At 35.1% G+C, this 18,459-nt stretch overlaps 1 protein-coding gene across 1 annotated transcript in view; it reads left to right on the forward strand.

The window, feature by feature from the left end:
* Positions 1 to 18,459, forward strand: part of LRP1B (LDL receptor related protein 1B) — a 707,094-nt gene that overhangs the window by 483,553 nt on the left and 205,082 nt on the right. Inside the window, exon 33 of the mRNA XM_063307533.1 lies at positions 9,551 to 9,700. Coding sequence (XP_063163603.1) covers positions 9,551 to 9,700 — 150 coding nt within the window. The remainder of the gene's footprint in view (positions 1 to 9,550; positions 9,701 to 18,459) is intronic.

Below are 18,459 nucleotides of genomic sequence, written 5' to 3' on the forward strand. Positions count from 1 at the left end.
CAAACCATCATTTCAACTTGTAAAATATTGCCAAAAACATGTTTCCTTTAGGATGGATTTAGGTATATAACTAACCATAATCAGACAAAAGGAGTCTGTCTTTGTATTATATGCATATCAGGACATCTTATGAGAACTATTAATATTGTGTCTTTATTCCTGCTGTGTGCGTGGATATATTTTATCCATAGGAACTTAAATTATAACATTACTTATATCTTCATCTCTTATAATTTATCACTGTTGTATTTTTGATGAGCATAGTATATAATAAAGTTGAGATTATAGTAAATACAGTGGGTGTTTAAAACTTCAAGATTATGCCTTTTGATATTCTTACAGTTTTAGGAATAAAAACAATAAATCGTTTTTCAGTGTCTGCTTCTGTCATACAGTTAAATTTACTGTTATGTCCTAAATTAATTACTTCTGATCTAGATCTTACAATTTTACACAATATTTATTCCTCCCATTGTCTAGTTATTCCATGGAGGAATATAAAAAATATAAAATATTGTTAACTTTTTCATTTGGATACAATCAGAACATTTCTTGATTAACATATTTCAGATTATGCTCAATGCAGAGTAGAAGAGCTGTCAACCAGTGTATTAGGTTGCCACATTAAGTATTATGTTTTTCTTCAATGGAGGTCTTCAGTGAGAAGCTGCAATGCTTTAGTTCACTTTCCCTGAATAGGAGGATGGACTAGATCACCTTTAAGACCCACCCTCTAGAATAAAGTCCTAGAATGGAGAGTGTTGATTGAAGGAAAGGCATATGTAGAGAATTCATTTTGTGGATAAAATATAGGTAAAACTGTGCTATTAACAAACATATAGTTGTACTGTCAACATTGAAAGAATTAAATTTAAATAGAGTGAATGAGCTATGTTTATCTGAATAATGGTCATTGGTGACATCTACATTTCACATCATTGTAATATACCCAAATTTTGAAGCAGTAATCTCATGTAACCAAACACCAGTCTCACTGACCATCCTTAAGGCAAGGTTAATTGCCTTGCATAAGGCTTGTCTGGCTTTATTCCATAGGTCTGTCACAAGAAACCAAGACCAACATTGAAAATCTTATGTTCAGTTCTCATCCAATCATAAAACAAGGTATAAGGTGCAAAAGAACAAGACTATGGCTGGAAGGATGGAGTTAGCCATCCTATTTTCTTTCTATTAAAAAGGTTGTCCTTGGTCTTGCAATCTATCCAAGAATAAACTCCTTCATTCCTCCTTGCCATGATACAGTAAACAAGCCACATATCTTCCCTCAAAGGGGTTCTTTCCATGCTTGACGTTGTGTTTGAAACAGTTGCTTGAATGATGACCTAAAATGTCAGTAACAACACCTTCACTTTACTTTAACCTGTCAACTTAACTATCCCTTCCTGGCATAACAAACTACTATCACATTAGATTCATGGAGTCTCACCACTATCCACCTCAGCTGTATGATTGTGATATCTGTGCAGTTGTTCATGGCATGATATGTCACATGCTCTGAATAAAATCATGGAGCTCCTTTTTTAAAATAGTAATTTTATTAAAGATTATAATTACAGTAGTAAAAACTAATGCAAACTAAAATAGAGATAGAAGAATTTTTTAAAAATAGAAGGTACAGAAAAGGAAAAAAATAGAAAAAATAGAAATAGAAATAGAAAAGAAAGAAAAGTAAGTATTTGGAAAGAAAAAGAAAAGAAATATAGAAAAAAAGTGACTTCCCACCTTTATCACAAGTATAAACAATTCTAGTAACTTATCACCTCCTCTTAAAATACAACAAATGTTCTATTCTTCCCATATCACATCTCTTATCTATAAACCAATCCATAAAGCATCGTCATTTCAGTCTTGATGTCAGCAAAAGTCCATGAAGGGCTACCAGATATAACAACAGATCTATTTTAACCTTGATCAGATAAGCCAACTTTATATTCCTTCCTTTTACTTTTAACAATCTTAATCTTTAGTCCATTCAAATAATGCCATAGAACTTGATTTCTTTTTTTCCCTTTGTCTCTTCTCACAAGATTCTTCAAAACTTTAACAAGCCTCTTTTGTAAATCCAATATAGGAAAATTATCCAGGTCACTTTCTTAGTTTATTTTAATTTTTAATTTTTAATTATTAAGACATCAGCTGGTTTCTTTTATATGTCCAGTGTAACATCTTTTTCTGTGTCATTCTTGTAGCCTGTCATTTGTAAATCTATTTTCAACTCATACCACAAATGGTAGATGGGTTTCACTTCATCTAGAGGTCCACCAGGACAGACAGATAAAATGGGCCAGAGTGGATGCGATGGCTCTGATAGAGTATATGAATTCTGATCATGCCCTGACTCTGGTAGGAATAGTTACTTCAACTTGCACAGATCTCCACTCTGTACTTATAGCCTATGAAAACCTAAGTGCAGGACTAAGAAAAAAATTAACTGCAAAGGGCCTTCGCAGAAGGTCTGAGATAAAAGGCCCTCATTAGTTTGACTCAGAGTTTCATTCCCTGAGAAAAAGATTAAGGCTGGATATGTGTTTAGCATGGAACTATCCATCACACAATAATCACGCTGCCATGCTAGTGCTTAGACAAGAGTACAAAAAAACTATTAAGTGCAATAAGTCCTCTCTCTGGTTAAATTTAGAGTTAGCAGCCAAAAACCCAAGCCCAGTCTTTTTTTTTTTTTTGGCTTTCGGTTGTGGGAATATTGCAGGAACATAGATTCTCTCTGGATATCCCTATACCTGCCTCCCCTTGGGAGAAATATTACAGTCATTTTGAAGAGGACAGAGTATCTATATCAGATTGGGGTGAACTGTAGGGGTGATGACTTATTATGAACATGTCCTACTGTTTTCTTTATATTTACTTGTATATTTGTATCAGTTTTATACTTTTGATATGGTCTAAAATATATTGATGACTAAATCAATACAGTTTCAATTCTATATTCCCTTTCAACTCAGTCTCAATCTTGTCAGGTAAAACTTGTTTCTCTTCTATAACATCTTTTAGACACAGTCTCTCCATAGAGACAGATGTCTCTGTTGACACTATTAACTTCTGAGTCCATTTTTTCAAAAATATTTTTCAGTATGTCTAATGTTAGAATATTTTGCTCCTTTCTGTAATTGAAAGTCGAGTTTATGTAATTGTAATCTTTAGTTCCCTCTAGGGTCCAATTTTTAAGATCTTATTTTTTTCTTTTTAAATCAAAACAAAAGCTTTTTTTCCCATGGGAAAGATTCTTTATAGTAAATTCCAAAATCTTATTTCAAATTTATCTGGACCCCTGGTCAATTTGTAACTCTCTAAAATCAAAGTTTTAATCACCCTCTTGCTGTTTATTCATATATATATATATATATATATATATATATATTCTTATACTTGTAGTTAAAACTTTCTTTCACTAAGAATTGAAAGGAAACTCAAACAGTGCTGTCAAATTTGTTGATCAAATGTTTCTAATAGCTGAAAAACAGTTAACAAGCAAGTTTCGAAAGTAATTAGGAAAGGAAATATGCAAACTTAGAGTCCTTTCAAAGGCGCCAACAACACTTTCAGCAAGATGGCAATTCCCTCGTCTCTCAGAGCTCTAAACCTACCAGAGACTGCTATCTTGTAGTCTCCTCACAAGGAGCAGCTGTCTGGAGCACTTGTGGGTGATCTCAAGTCCTCTCCTTGTCCAGAGAAGTTCAAAGAGCCGATCTACTCTCCAGCTTTTCATTCTTTGCCACTGTTATCGGTTCTGCTTTTTGCAGAGCCATCTTCAGTCCACCATTTCTTCTTCCAGAAGTCCTAAAGTCATGGAGCTCCTAAGGAAATGAGAATCATTGCCCTGGTAGGCCATTCTTACACTTCTGATATATCTTAATAGAGAAGAAATATAGTAAAATAAGACCAATCTTTGAATCCAGTTCTATATTGCTTTGTCAAAACCAGTGTGATTACTTTATTCAATATTCTATCATTCCTTTCTTAAGTTTATTGGTTTACCTTGATTGAACTTCAGAATTTCTGCTTCTGTATCTCCATCACTTCTGAGATACATTTGCTTTGCAGTTGATGGTCATTTCTTCAGTACTGAGCACTACACTTTGGTTTCTCTCATGCATCAAGTGTTTCTGCTAAGTGCATGGCCAGTATGATGGTCCACCTCCATTTTCAGGATATTCACTTATATCCATACATAAACAACTGTCTGCTGTTGTTGCAGTCTTGTGGCACTTCTGAGATCACATGCATTGGGCATCTTAGCTTTTATTGGTCTTTGGTCTATGTATTAAGAAATAGGGGTTGCCACTCACTCAGTACCATTCACTAGGATGCTGCTATACTCACTTTGTCTAAAGACATTCTTGCCACAAGATAAAGCATTGTATACTAGCTACTACACCTGTGCAAAGCATTCCAAAGAGGTAGTTTGCAATATACTGATCTGAACATTGCTCAAACTATCCCTTCCTCTCTCTGTCAACAATCCCTTCAATGGCTGGGTATTCATGAAAGGTATTAGTTTAAGTTGCTGGTGTTAACTCATCTGGATTTGCATACAGGACACTTAGTTATTTGTAAAATGTACTTATAGCTCATGGGCCTGTGTGCTTGCCCCAATCATCTAGCCAGAGCTGACTGGTATCTTCCTGAACAAAATAGCCACATCAGCCTTGAGAGCTTTTTCCTATCTAGTGACAATCCTTTGGAATCAACTTCTACCAGAATTACCTATAGTCTGATTTATCAAAATATTAAAAGGCTCTAAATCATTTCTTATTTTTTCTATGGGCCTTTGTAAAGAATATGTAAAGTTTACATATTCTTGCAGAAATGTACAGGTGCTTGTCAGCTTACGATGGCAGTTGGGACCAGAATTGCTATCACTAGGCAACATGGTCATAAAGCATGATGTCACGTGATGTCACGTGACTGCAATTCTGGCAGTTCCAGTTGCCATAATTAAGTGAGGACCTCATGTGACCACAACTTCCAACTTCCTGCCAGCTTTCCCATTGACTTTGCTTGTGCGAAGCCTGCAGGGAATGTCGAAAATCACAATTATGTGACCACAGGGACACTACAATGGCCAGAATTCCGAGGAATAGTCATAAGTACCACTCATCCAGTATCATGATAACTTTGAACAGTTGCTGAACAATGGTCATAACCCAAGGACTACCTGCATTGTTATTTAGATAAAAGTCTTAGGGTTTTATATGTTACATGCCATTCAGGTTATATTGGCTCTGTACTTTAGCTGTAATCTTAGGTGGTTTGTAGTGGGTTATAGTATTATTTTTTTTTTAAGTTGTGTTGTATTCTATTATTTTGTACTGTGGCTAGTTATAGGCACAAAAAAATAAAAATATGATTATTGCTATTTATTCAGTTGACATCAGTTCCTTTTCAGCCATCTCTTACTTGAGCCTTTCCAGGGAGATCAATTTTCCTCTTTCTGTGCAATGAGAGCAAGGCAATTCTTCTGCAGAATTATCCATAGGACTGAACTATTTGATACAGTTATTTCAGATTTCCCTTAAGGAAACTGGAGAATAGAAATGCTTGGGGTGTAAAGGGCTTCTCCAATCTCTTATCTGATTTATTTCCCTGCAACTTATCAGCAGAATCTCTTCTTAGATCCTTGGCTCTCCCTCCTTACATCAGTGAGCTGCTTTCTCCTACTGATCTCATGGCCTTCATATTTCTCTGCCCAAAATTTCATTCTTAGGTTTCTATGTTAGATTCTATACTTATTTATAAAGCCCTCATCCCTCCCTCCCTTTCTCAGTTGTTTTCACTCTGTGGCTGTTACACCTCACAGCTTCCATCCAACTGCATTAACCATACCATATATTATACTAAAAACTTTTAAACCTCTTTTATTCAGGCTGACATACAATTAAGTGTTCTCCATTGATGGACTTGAGGGGAACCAATTGATGAACCCCCATAGCCTTTCATACTCTAACAGTGTGTACCCCTACTATATTTTTGACATCCTAAGAAATTCTAAGAAACATGTTTTGAACACAACTTATTATATAATTTAGATTTATTATTTAAGTCTTCCTCTCTTTCCATTTCTCTCTTCCATTTCTTATTTCCCTTATTTCTGCTCTCAGTTTCTGGCTACTAATGATTAAGTCTTTTGTCTTTTCTCTATTAAAAGATTTTAGCAATTTACCTTACAACTGCAATTCTCCTTTATTACTAATTTCATTTTAGTTGTTCATGGGTGCTTTACAAAGTCATTTGACTACCTAAAACTTTGGAATTTTAAATTATGAATAGCAAGCATTCTAATTTGTAGGCTAATTCTATAGAATATAGCGTAAGGTGCTGAGGGAGAAACACTCCTAGAATTGTTCTCAGAAGTCTTATATTCCAAATCCTTTAATTTTCTGACAAGGCTATAAGCCAGGCATGAACAGTGTTTGAATGGTCATAGACCACAGTTCAGTTCAGTGGGGGAAGCCATCTAGTTCTGTAGCAATATCTTTGGAAAGAGCAGAATTGGATTTGGGGACACTTTTTCATATTTGGCAATGATAAGAGTAAGAATTTGCTATTTTTAAGGCTGATTTTGATCATGGGGATTGAAGTGAGAATGGGAGTGGTTGGCCTCTGTCCTGATGTTTTTATTGTCACTCTTAACCCCTCCCCATTTCAAATGCAAAATATAGTGAAAATCAGCCTCCCAAATGAAAAAAAATGGCCATTTTTTAAAATGTGTGAGGTTGGGAATGGCAAAAGCAGTCATAGCTTCCCATTCTCACCCCTATTTTTTGGATGGGATAAAGGAAAAGAAAAATTATCCCATCAAAATTGGCTATACTGGTTACAGATTTTAGTTGCAGTTTCAAAGTGCTGGGGGGGCTACAAATGGAGAAGATACAGGCAATATGGTTTGGGAGTTGCTCACTTCTGCTATAAACAAACTTTTCCCATTATGCAAATGATTTCATAATGTGCCCCTAACACATTCTACACACATCTTAAGTCATGATTTGTTGACTAAACAATAGTTGACTGGGTTCACAGATTTCAATAAACAATAAAATATGGTCTATGGTTTACAAGTCACAGTGGCTAGGTTCACACATTATGGTAAACCTAAACAGAACAATAGCATAATTCATTGAACCAGCCATAAAGCTGTACCTTAAATGGTGAGAACATTTGTTAAAATAACTTGACTTGTCTGATAATAATGGAGAAGGAAAGGTGCCTGTTTTTTTAATCATTTGCAAATTCAAAAAATGAGTACTGTAAAGTAATATTCATTTCAGTCATCTGAAGTCTCCCCTGAATAATTTTGCCACTATTCATTGGATTGCTTTTTGTATTAATAAAGAGAATATTCAGCAATTGACTAATTTATGTTTGCCTTTTGACTTTTAAAACCCATTTACTTGAAATATATTTGTATTACCATCTTGTTGGAATAACTGCTTGGGATTTTATTAGTATCAGTGAAAAATGGTAATCTTCAAACAGTTTGGCTCAATGAATTTTGCTTCTCTAAAATTTTAAAAAAGAGACAACAGCAGCATTTTAAGCTGATCCATTGTTAAACATTGCTCTTTTAGATGTATTCTTTGTTACCAGAGGTATTAGGAATGTCAAACAAAATATGGGATTGGATTAATTAGTAAGCGATATATTTAGAATTTAGTCCCCTAATGAAAATGTCCCATTTTCATTCCCAGATGTCAAACCCTTCACTTGCCCCAGTTTTCTGTGTTGCTTAAATATTTTCATTTGTGTATATTAGGTTATTACAGTATATGGTGGGAAAAAAACAACAAAATAACAAATCTTTGTCAAGAAAAATACATTCTTAAAGTTATTTGACAAATTCAATCAGTCAAAGTCATTTATTTTAAATCTAAAGGTCAATGTTTCTCAACCATGGCCACTTTAAGCTGTGTGGACTTCAGCCCCAGAATTCCCCAGCCAGCTCCTGAATTATTCTTGTAGATGGTTGGAGACAGTCTAGAATCATATAGGATATGACATGGAGGATGAGAAGGATGAGATGCATTCATCTTTCCTTCAATCCTTTTTCTGAATTCCAGTTTCTTCTGTGAAAATAGAGAGTCCTTCAACTCCCAGAACAAATATTCTAAATTTAACTCACTGCCTCATAGCAATAAAGAAGAGGCAACAACCATCTTCTACTGTTTTACAGAAATGGTATTGTTAGAACCAAATCTGTCTTGAAAGAATCTAAATGATTTCTAGATTGTACATATATAAAATATATGTTCAGGTTTTTTTACTAGCTAGAAACTTGAAAGAAAGTAGGCAATCCCATTGGATGCACCCAGTATCAAAATCTGTGCTTGCATAAAACAGTAGTAAAATTAAGGTAAAAGTAGTAGATAATACAGTATTAGATGAGTGCTGTCAAATGATAGTTTTCTATAGAATTATGCCCTGCTCAGTAGCTTTCTAATCCCCTTTCTTTCAGTGCTCCTATAAACTAAGCTAAATTGTAGCACCAGGAATTAATACTACACCATCATGTTATGTAAGTTTTCTGCGAAGCAGAATTCAATGATCGTAAGACAAAATGTCATCTTAAAATTTTCTGCCTTTATTGTCTTATAACTCTGTATTAACTTTGAAATTTGTTTAGGCAAGTGTATAGCTCCAGAATATATAACAAAAACTGTGCAAGTTCCTCTAATTGTTGATTAAAAAAATAAAATAAAAGGTGTAGTTTTGATTTTTATTTTCATAACATCTCTTATTACTTTGGAACATGCATGGAGGATTGGGCTATCAGTGGCTAATAAGACTATGTAAATCGTTCAGAACAGGTGGTCCAGAACACATGTGAGCTTGTACAAGGTTCCTTTTTCGAAATGTTAAAACAGCTTCATTTTTTTGCAGTCTCATGCAGCTGCTTTGGAAGCTACTCCCAGCACACATACATGGAAACAGCCAAAAGCAGTTTGTGAAGAAGCCCTGCAAGGATGGAAAAAGACATGGCTGTTTTAACATGAGAGCTGTGGAATACATAGATAGACACATAGTTTACTGGAGGTGGGGGTGGGGGGATGCTACTAATTATTTTCATGCAGTAATCAGGCATCTTATAGTTAAGGTAAGAGTTGATTGGACAGAGGGTAGAGAGTCAAGGTAGAAAAAATGGAAATGGAGAGTTAAGAAAGTATTAAAAAACAAAAGCCCAAGAACAAAAGGAATAAATTATCAATAATATTGCTTGCAATGGATATTAAAGAGTGCTCATCTGTCCCCATAATCCCTTTATAGTTACATGGGGAAAATAATAAAATATAAATAACTCAAGTAGTTTTACTTTAATACTGAGATTTGGATTTTTATCTGCTTGCTTTTCAAAATGAATCTAAAGATTTCATATACCTGGGCTGCTATTTTTTAAAAATGATTTAGAATCCATAAATGTATTTTGCTATTGTATAAGCAAACAGGAAAATGTAAAAAAAAGAGTTTATATATTGAAATTGTTGCAAATATGATTCATGTATCCTTAAATGTGTTTCAGGTTTATGCATAGATTATGCAGAGAATAAGCTTTATTGGATCAGTTCAGGCAATGGTACTATAAACCGATGCAACTTGGATGGTGACAATTTTGAAGTAATAGATTCAATGAAAGAAGAACTAACCAAAGCTACAGCCTTAACTATAATGGGTAAGTGAACATATAAGTTAACATGGTTCACATCCAATATTTAACCCTCCTGATGCACATTAATTATCAGAAACTTATCAGACTCCTCCATTGAAATACGTACCATATTTTTTTAATATAAATTTTGAAGCCAGCATTTCTTTTTTTGATATTTTAGGTTTAAAAAAGATCATTTTTGTTTATTCATAAGGCTCCACAATGTTCTACTCTGTCAGACAGCACAAGAAAGTTTGAAGCTTGTATGATTTGGGGATTGCATGATTCAGTCAAGGATGTTCTTTATCTATCGTAAAATGGAAATATGTGTATTGATACACATGAACATATACTTGTAAAATACTTCTGTATTCCTATCTTTATTATTGCACTGTAACTTTAAAAAAAAATCTTTAACTATGCAAATAAGAGGGCTGGTATTAATTCTTAGATAATTTATTAAATATTAATAGTATAATCTCTTGTTATTTTATGTAAAAATTTATATGACAAATCAAAAGGAACAGGTAAAAAAGAAAACATAATTAAAAGAGGAGGATATAATAGCATGGCATAATTCTTCAAAATGATTTCAAGGTGGAACCTCTGTAGTAACTATGGTTGATGGCAGTGGAAGAAGTAGGAGATATTCTTGCTGGAGATGGGAAAAGATTGGGGACTGTTCCTTTAGCAATGTTTAAATAGTGGGTTGAACTAGTTTGGTGTGGCGGTTAAGGCACTGGGCTAGAAACTGGGAGACCGTGAGTTCTAGTCCTGCCATGGGCATGAAGCCAGCTGGGTGACCTTGGGCCAGTCACTTTCTCTGAGCCCTAGGAAGAAGGGAATGGCAAACCACTTCAAAAAAATCTTACCAAAAAAACTGCAGGGACTTGTCCAGGCAGTCTCCAAGAATCAGACACGACTGAACAGATTTTTTTTTAAATAATGGATTATCTTGTATCTTATTTTATGCATTTACTTTTGACACTATAGATCAATAATTTAAAAAGAATATTTTAAATGAATACCTTTAATACCAATTTTGCTTGTTATTATACTCTGCTTTCATATTTATTGGATTACTGTGGAGTAAGCAGTCCACTTTTATGGAAAGTAACTGGCTAAAAATAGGAAGCAGAGAATATGGCTACTTGAATAGTTCTGATAATGAGGAAACATAAGAAATTAGTTTTTCAAGGATCTATTACTTATAATACATTTATAAGAGGTCTTGATTCAGGGATAATCAGTGAAATGGCCAGGTTTTACAGCTGACACAAATTATTTAGAATGGTGAAAATCAAATCAGAGTCTAGACACTGCCAACATTCTTTTTTGCCAAACATCTTAACCTCATACATAAAAACAAATTCCATGAACTGGAATTGACACTATCTAAACAGGAAAGGTGTCTTGGATTCATAGGGAATAGATCACTGAAAAAAAACCCCACTTGGTCTAGTGGTTAAGGTTCTGAGCAAGAAAGCAGGAGTCTGTGAGTTCTAGTCTTGCCTTAGGCATGAAAGCAGGCTGGGTGACCTTGGGCCAGTCACTTTCTCTCAGCCCAACTTGGTGCAATGTCGACTAGCCTCCTCGTGGTGCACCCTGGGCAACATGACTTGTCACGGCTAAATAGTCTACACATCTGGCTGCTGGACCTCACAAGGATTTCCCAGCAAGAAAAAGTACATGAACACCAAACTGCTATACCATACAATTAAAAGCAAAAACAAAAACTGAAAAATGCCCAATATATAGTAGTTTTGAGAAAAGTGAATTCAGTGATAGAGATTTTAGGAAATGGATCAAAATAAAGTATAATAGTATAATAATATGCTTATAAATTTTAAATCTCAAAATGGATCCTTCAGAGCTTGAAACAATGCATAAAGTGTTGCCCAAATTCATTCCCCAGGAAGGAAAGGTACAATATTCAAGACTTTCTGATTTAGAAATAAAAGAAGATGCAGTACATAACATATATGATATGGAGAAAATGGATTAAAATGTCCCCTTGCTTATTAAGTATGAATTTGGGGATATTTAATAAAACTGATTAGCAGGAGTTTCAAGGCATATATTATTTCCTAATGTTTATGTAAATCTAAGTTAGGTCTGAGCAGAAGCTGATTAGGTTGGCTGATAATACCAAATTATTTGGGGTGGGAGGGTGGTAAATAAAAAGCGAAGCAACAAATCTAAAATAATTCATCTCAACCAGTGGAATAGACATGAAAATTAGACATAGTTCAGTGAAATTGTAATTGATGCAGATTGTGGGGAAAATTCTAACTTGACATGCATGCTGAGCAGGACTGGCTTGGTAATGACAATCATTGAAAAGTATCTTATGGTCATGGTGGATAGCTTGAATAAAGTGTCAGCCCACTGTTAAGCTGCTGTTAGGTGTTGGTCATCATTAGGATATGTTTAAAAAACAAAGTTGTCAGTATTGTGATGCATTTATAACAAATATATGATGTGAGCACACTGGGAATAGAATCATCGCTTACCAAAAGTAATACTGAAGAGCTGCAAAATATGTAGAAAAGAGTAACTGATGATGGACCTAGAACAATTCCTCTATGAGTAGTGGGCATGTGGTTAAAAAAAAATAACACAGAAACAGATATTTAAATAGATATTTAGATTTGTTGCACATAGTGCAGAACCAAAAGGTTGCAATTGTTTTATACAAATATATGCATTTTGGAGCTCTTAAATATATATGAATACACACACACACAAACACACACACAGATACATCTGAAATGTCCAGTTCAGAAGATAAGAAAATACACATAGAAATGTAAGAATTAAGGGGAAGTGCATACAAAACTGCATCTTTCTTGGGGGAGATGGGCGGTAATAGAAGTTTGAATAATAAATAAATAAATAAATTTTCTTTTAGAAAAGTTGTTCTGAGAACTTAATAGAACTTGCAGTAGCTCATAGGAAGGAGAAAGTTGGCACTTTTATGATAAGATGATTTTTTTCCTATCTATCTCCTAATACTATAGCCTGAAAAATCTGTCTTTTTTCCCCAGTGTAGTGTACATTGCTGCCACCAGCTATAGTAATGGCTACACATCTGAATATTTTAAAAGAGAATTAGTTAAATTCATGAAATAACACTACCATTAGTCACAGTTGCTATACATACAGTCTCAAGGTTCAGAGGCTCCATGATGCTAAAAATCAGCTGACAGGAAGCAACAGTGATACTGTCTTGGGTGTCCTTCTTGTGACATCTGATTGGCTGTGTATGAATTAAGATGCTGGAACAAATGGGATTTTAATCTGATACAGTATTAATCTTAAAGTGTATAGTATGTTTATGTCAGTATTATCCATAGTTAATTTAAGTATAGTATCATGAGTTGTATTAACCCTATGTAATCATACATTCATGCAGGGTCTTTATTGCTACTATAAATCCAAACAACTACATTATTTTATCTTATATCTTACTTTATCATGCCAACTTGGTCAGTGATTAAGGATTGTAATCAAATAAGATTCACAAAACTGGGGATAACTATCAGTTATAACTCTCAAATCTTCCAGGTACCATGGTGGAATGGAAACAACAGTCCTGCATGTAGCATTGGGGTACCATTGTATATCATGGGAGATGATGCTTTGGGGGATTCATCTTGCCATCTTCACCCTGTTGTTTATGCACAGTAAGGTACTGGGAGTAGTGTAGTCCGTCCTCTGCTGCTACTCTGCCACTATCCTCTTCAAGATGTTGGACCAGGATATGTTGTAATAGACAATAAATCCAATAAATGTATATTAAATATCACTAGAAGAACTTCAGGATTTCTGGTTGAAGATCCATCTGCTAATGTATTGTCCTTTATGATCTCAGACTTGCTATTGAAATAATGCTATGTGATAGACATTGGTTGCTATTTTCTCTTCAAAGATTTTCTTTAACTGGCATTTACCCCTGTTTTTTGTTATCTGTTCCTCCTCTTGGACAACAAGAGTTATATTTCAAAACACTTGTGGGAATCACAGGGTTAAATGCCTCTATGTTCTCACATACCATTGTAATACAATGTAGTTTCCGCCTGGGAAATATATTGTATAACTATATCTCAGTGAGGTTACATTGTATGTTATATGCATTTAACCCTCAGAGAGAGTCCAGAAACTTTGGTTAGTACAAAATTCTCATAAGGAGCATTGGCTAATACTTGGTGTTAAGGTCTTATTCCACCAGCTTTATGAAATCTTTGCTAGTCCTCTGTTTCCAGCCCTGATTTAAGGTGCTGGTATTACTCTATAAGACAGCTAGTTTGGAAAAGTGGTTAAAGGCACCAGGCTAGAAACTGGGAGACCATGAGTTCTAGTCCCACCTTCAGTACAAAGCCACCTGAGTGACTTTGGGCCAATCACTCTCTTTCAGCTCTAGGAAGAAGGAAATAGCAAAGCATTTCTAAAAAACTTGCCAAGAAAACTGCAGCGGCTAGACCAGGCAGTCACCAGGAGTGAACACTGACTCAAAGGCAAAACAAACAAACAAACAAACCTATAAAACATTTAATGGCTTGGATCACAGTAACATATCGCTGTTCCAGAATATCCCTACCTATTGAGACTATTTTTTTTAGATTTTTTTAATCCTACCTTTATTATTTGTATAAATAACTCAAGGTGGCAAACATACCTAATACTCCTTCCTCCTCCTATTTTCCCCACAACAACAACCCTGTGAGGTGAGTTGGGCTGACAGAGAGTGACTGGCCAAAAGTCACCCACCTGGCTTCATGCCTAAGGTGGGACTAGAATTCACAGTCTCCTGGTTTCTAGCCTGGTGCCTTAAGCACTAGACAAGACTGGCTCTTTTAGGTCTTCCTTGTTCCACATGCCCTCCCATGCAGACCTACAGTGACTAGCTATCAGAGAGCAGCCCCTTACTTCCATCCCCAAGGTGGTATACCTAGCATGAGCTTCATTGTTTTTTAGGTAGCAGGCAAAGATGTTTTATTCTCTTTTTAATCAATTGTGTATATATTATGGTCAGACACCAGATGCCATATAAACATTACAGGTAATCAGGAGGATAATTGACAGGGAAAGACAGGAGAATATATTTCCCATACTAAGCTAAAAATCTTTAATATGGCAATTATTATTATTATTATTATTATTATTATTATTATTATTATTATTATTTTACTTTGGCTTCCATTTTTACTGTTTGTCCTAGTGGCATATTTTTTAATTATTGTCTTTTATTGTATGGTTTATTTGTTTAGAATGTTATTGGATGATTTTAATTGCTTGTTATCTTGTGAACCTGGTTATGACAAGCAGAATACAAATTTTTAAAAGTTGAAGTAAATAAATAAAGGAATTATTTATTTTTAATTGACAATGCAGAAAATTCTCTGGACACTAGAGTAGACTTCTAACTGTAGAATGAAACTGAGAATTCTTGTCCAAACTTTGCCAGCAGTTGCTGCCATAGATTTGTGTGAAAGCATAAGAATTTTGTATCTGCTGCTCAGAATATTACTTAGTGCAAGACTGTGTTCCTTTAATAAGCCTGAATAAGGTGTGTCAATATTGTTCACCAAAATCTGACAGAATCCTAGGATTTGTCTGCCCCCAAATTTGAATAAAATGGGTATATTTGTCAAGTTAACCACCTTCTAACTTGTACTTGATACAGTTTTTCATTCAGTAAGTTTGAAAATTATACACATTATTGAAGTATGTTGTTTCACTGTGTTAACTCTGGAAATACCATTTCTATACTCAATAGAAATTTGAGGGTTATAAGGGCAGAAACATTTTGTGTATGTGAGTTCACTAAACAGATACTACCGTACCCCAGTTTATATGTTATGAATGAAGGAGAAAAAGAGAAGAGGCAGATATACTATTTGAGTAGCTGTACTAATAATAGAACTTCACAGTGATTTTTTTTTCTTCTGAAATAGAACTAGGCAGTTGAATGGAATAAGGAATTATTTGGAGAGAGTGGAACAGTTATAAAAGCTAGAAGCTGAAACTTAAGAGAAGCAATTACTTATTGACTTTGGGATAACCTTTATAAGTTAGTTTTTCCATAATTAGAATTGTTATGATTATATAATCATAATTAGAATTGTGACAGCCTGTTTGACCCAGTGGTTAAGATTCTAGATTAGGAGTGGGGAAATCTGAGTTCTACTCCTGCCTTAGACACAGAAGCCAGTTGGGTGACTTTGAGCCAATCACTCTTTCTCAGTATTCTCTTTTCTAGAAAGAAAGCAATAACAAACCACTTTCAAAAATGTTGCCTAGAAAATTGCATGGACTTATTCATGACAGGAGTCCAGAATGACTTAAAAGCCCCCGTCCCCACAAAAAACAACTTACAAAATAAGTAATGGAAAAACAATCCTCAAGTAGCAGCAGCAAAGTAAACTGATATAACTAACTCACAGCTCCAAGCTACCTGTGATAGCCCTACATTATAGAAAGCAATTGTCTGTGTGCACGCACTTATGTGATTATATCTTTATTCAGATAACCATCAAGTCTTCATTCTTCTCTCTCTCTCTCTCTCTCTCTCTCAATACATATTTATTTAGAGGACATTTTTTAGCAAGAGAATATAAAACTCCATCCTTAGATCAATATCTAGATTTTGGTTATTTATTGATTTCATATTATTTGTATGCCCCCTAAACTTTTGACTCTGGACCATTTTGACTTACAATCATTAAAATATACAAAATCATAAAATGCATATCTATAAAAACAGAGAGATAAAATTAATAAGTAAACCAGCCAATAAAAACAATTCCTTATAGCTCAAGATTCAAAAATCCAGTGGAAGAAAATTGTTTTAGATTCCTTGCTAGGTGTCAACAGGGAGTGGCCTGTCCTTGGGGACTAACTCTTCCACTGGACTGAGGCATCAGAAAAAGGGTACATCTCCTGTTCCAACACCTTTACATTCACAACTTACCTTGCTGACTCAGATGTATATAGGGGCAGTCTGTCTATCTGGAGTAGACAGTTTCTCAAGTAAGGAGCGCTTGAGCCATGATGGACTTTTATTTATTTATTTATTTATTTGTCAGATTTATCACCACCCATTTCCCCCTCAAGGAGGGACTCTGTGCGGTTTACAGTAAAAAAACAACCACAATGTGATAAATACTATACAGTAATATAATATAATATAATATAATATAATATAATATAATATAATATAATATAATATAATATAATATAATATAATATAATATAATATAATATAATAATATAAATAGACAAGAAAATATAAAATATAAATATAATAAAATATAATAAAATCCAGATGGCAGAGTTCTGTCTCAATCCATAAGCAAAATAGGGCAATTCTAGGGAGCTAGCCATCCCCAAGAGGAGTTGTTCTCCTTCCTGCCCCAGGCATGATGACAAAACCAGGTTTTAAATTTTTTGCGGAAGTCCAGGAGTGATGGAGCCTATCTCAACTCCGGGGGGAGAATACTCCAAAGGGCAGGTGCTGCTGCAGAGAAGGCATGCTTCCATGACCCCACCAGATGGGGTAATAATCACATGTTAAACTGTACTCAGAATCCTATAGATATCTAGTGTATTAACCAGAAGAGTCATGTCCTACTGAAATGGTTTTCACTAGTCAGCAGATAAATTATCACTTTCTATACCAATTGAAGTTTTCAAATAGTCATCAAACGAAGCTCCAGTTGAGTGTGTTTGCAGTACTCCAAATAAAAGATGATTACAACATAAGTGACAGCCAGTGCTCATGATTTCAGGAACAACTGCTTTTGGTGAATCAGTTGAAGCTGAGCAAAGGTACTCCTGGCCATGGCTTCCATCAGCTTCCAGAGCTCAGGTCAGGATATAAACAGCTTCTCCTCTTGGTTCAAGGTTGTGATTTGCAAGTATCACCAGCATTCTGCTGGTATCCTACCCAGAACCAATGGGTCACTTCTTCAAATGGGTTCATGATAGACCTGAGGAAAGAACTTAGTCCTGAGGCATCTTATATGTGTGGCCAGAGCTTTGCTCTTTCATCCCCAACATTTTTTAGTCAGCCCAGAAGCTACTATGGTTATTGGCATCAAAATCTGCTAAGAAATCTTAGCAGGAGCAGGCTTGCATCCCCTGCCCTTAAACCCATAGCCCAGTGGAATGACCAATGTGCAATTAAATTTGGTCACCAAGAGTTATCAGTATAGTTTCTGGGCCATGCCCAGAAATGAACCCAGGCTAATAAAGATAATCTGCTTCAGTCAATGTCCTCTGTAACTAAATCCCAACCACTTTTTCAAAATCCTTTCCCAAAAGGGGAAATTGTCCAGACATAGGAAAATCCCCTTCAGGAAGGGGTGTCCCATTACCTCCTTCAAGAGGTATTCACAATCTCCCTCATCAGCTCTCAGTACCCTGCCTGGCAACCCAAATAAAGTAGGAAGGGCAGGAGTGTAGCTCACATGTGGTAAAGCTCCTGCTACAGAGAACTCTGTCCTCTTGCTTGATATCCACAGGATCAAACCCCAGATAATCTGATAAGACATTACTCCAGTCATCTCATTGAACTCCGCATAACAGGCAACAGGTTCTGAGTAAATATGAGTGATTACATCTTCAAAATTCTTCTCAGAAAAGGTCATAGCAACTTGCAGGGAATTTTTCCTTCCTGCTATTCCCTTACATTCATGGGTAACAGCAGCTTAGTTAGACTGGAAGCATAAATCAGTATAGATCATGACTGATTGGCATGGAGAATGGAGAAAGAGCAAATA

Source organism: Candoia aspera, chromosome 1 (assembly GCF_035149785.1).
Source record: "Candoia aspera isolate rCanAsp1 chromosome 1, rCanAsp1.hap2, whole genome shotgun sequence".
Taxonomy (NCBI): Eukaryota; Metazoa; Chordata; class Lepidosauria; order Squamata; family Boidae; genus Candoia; species Candoia aspera.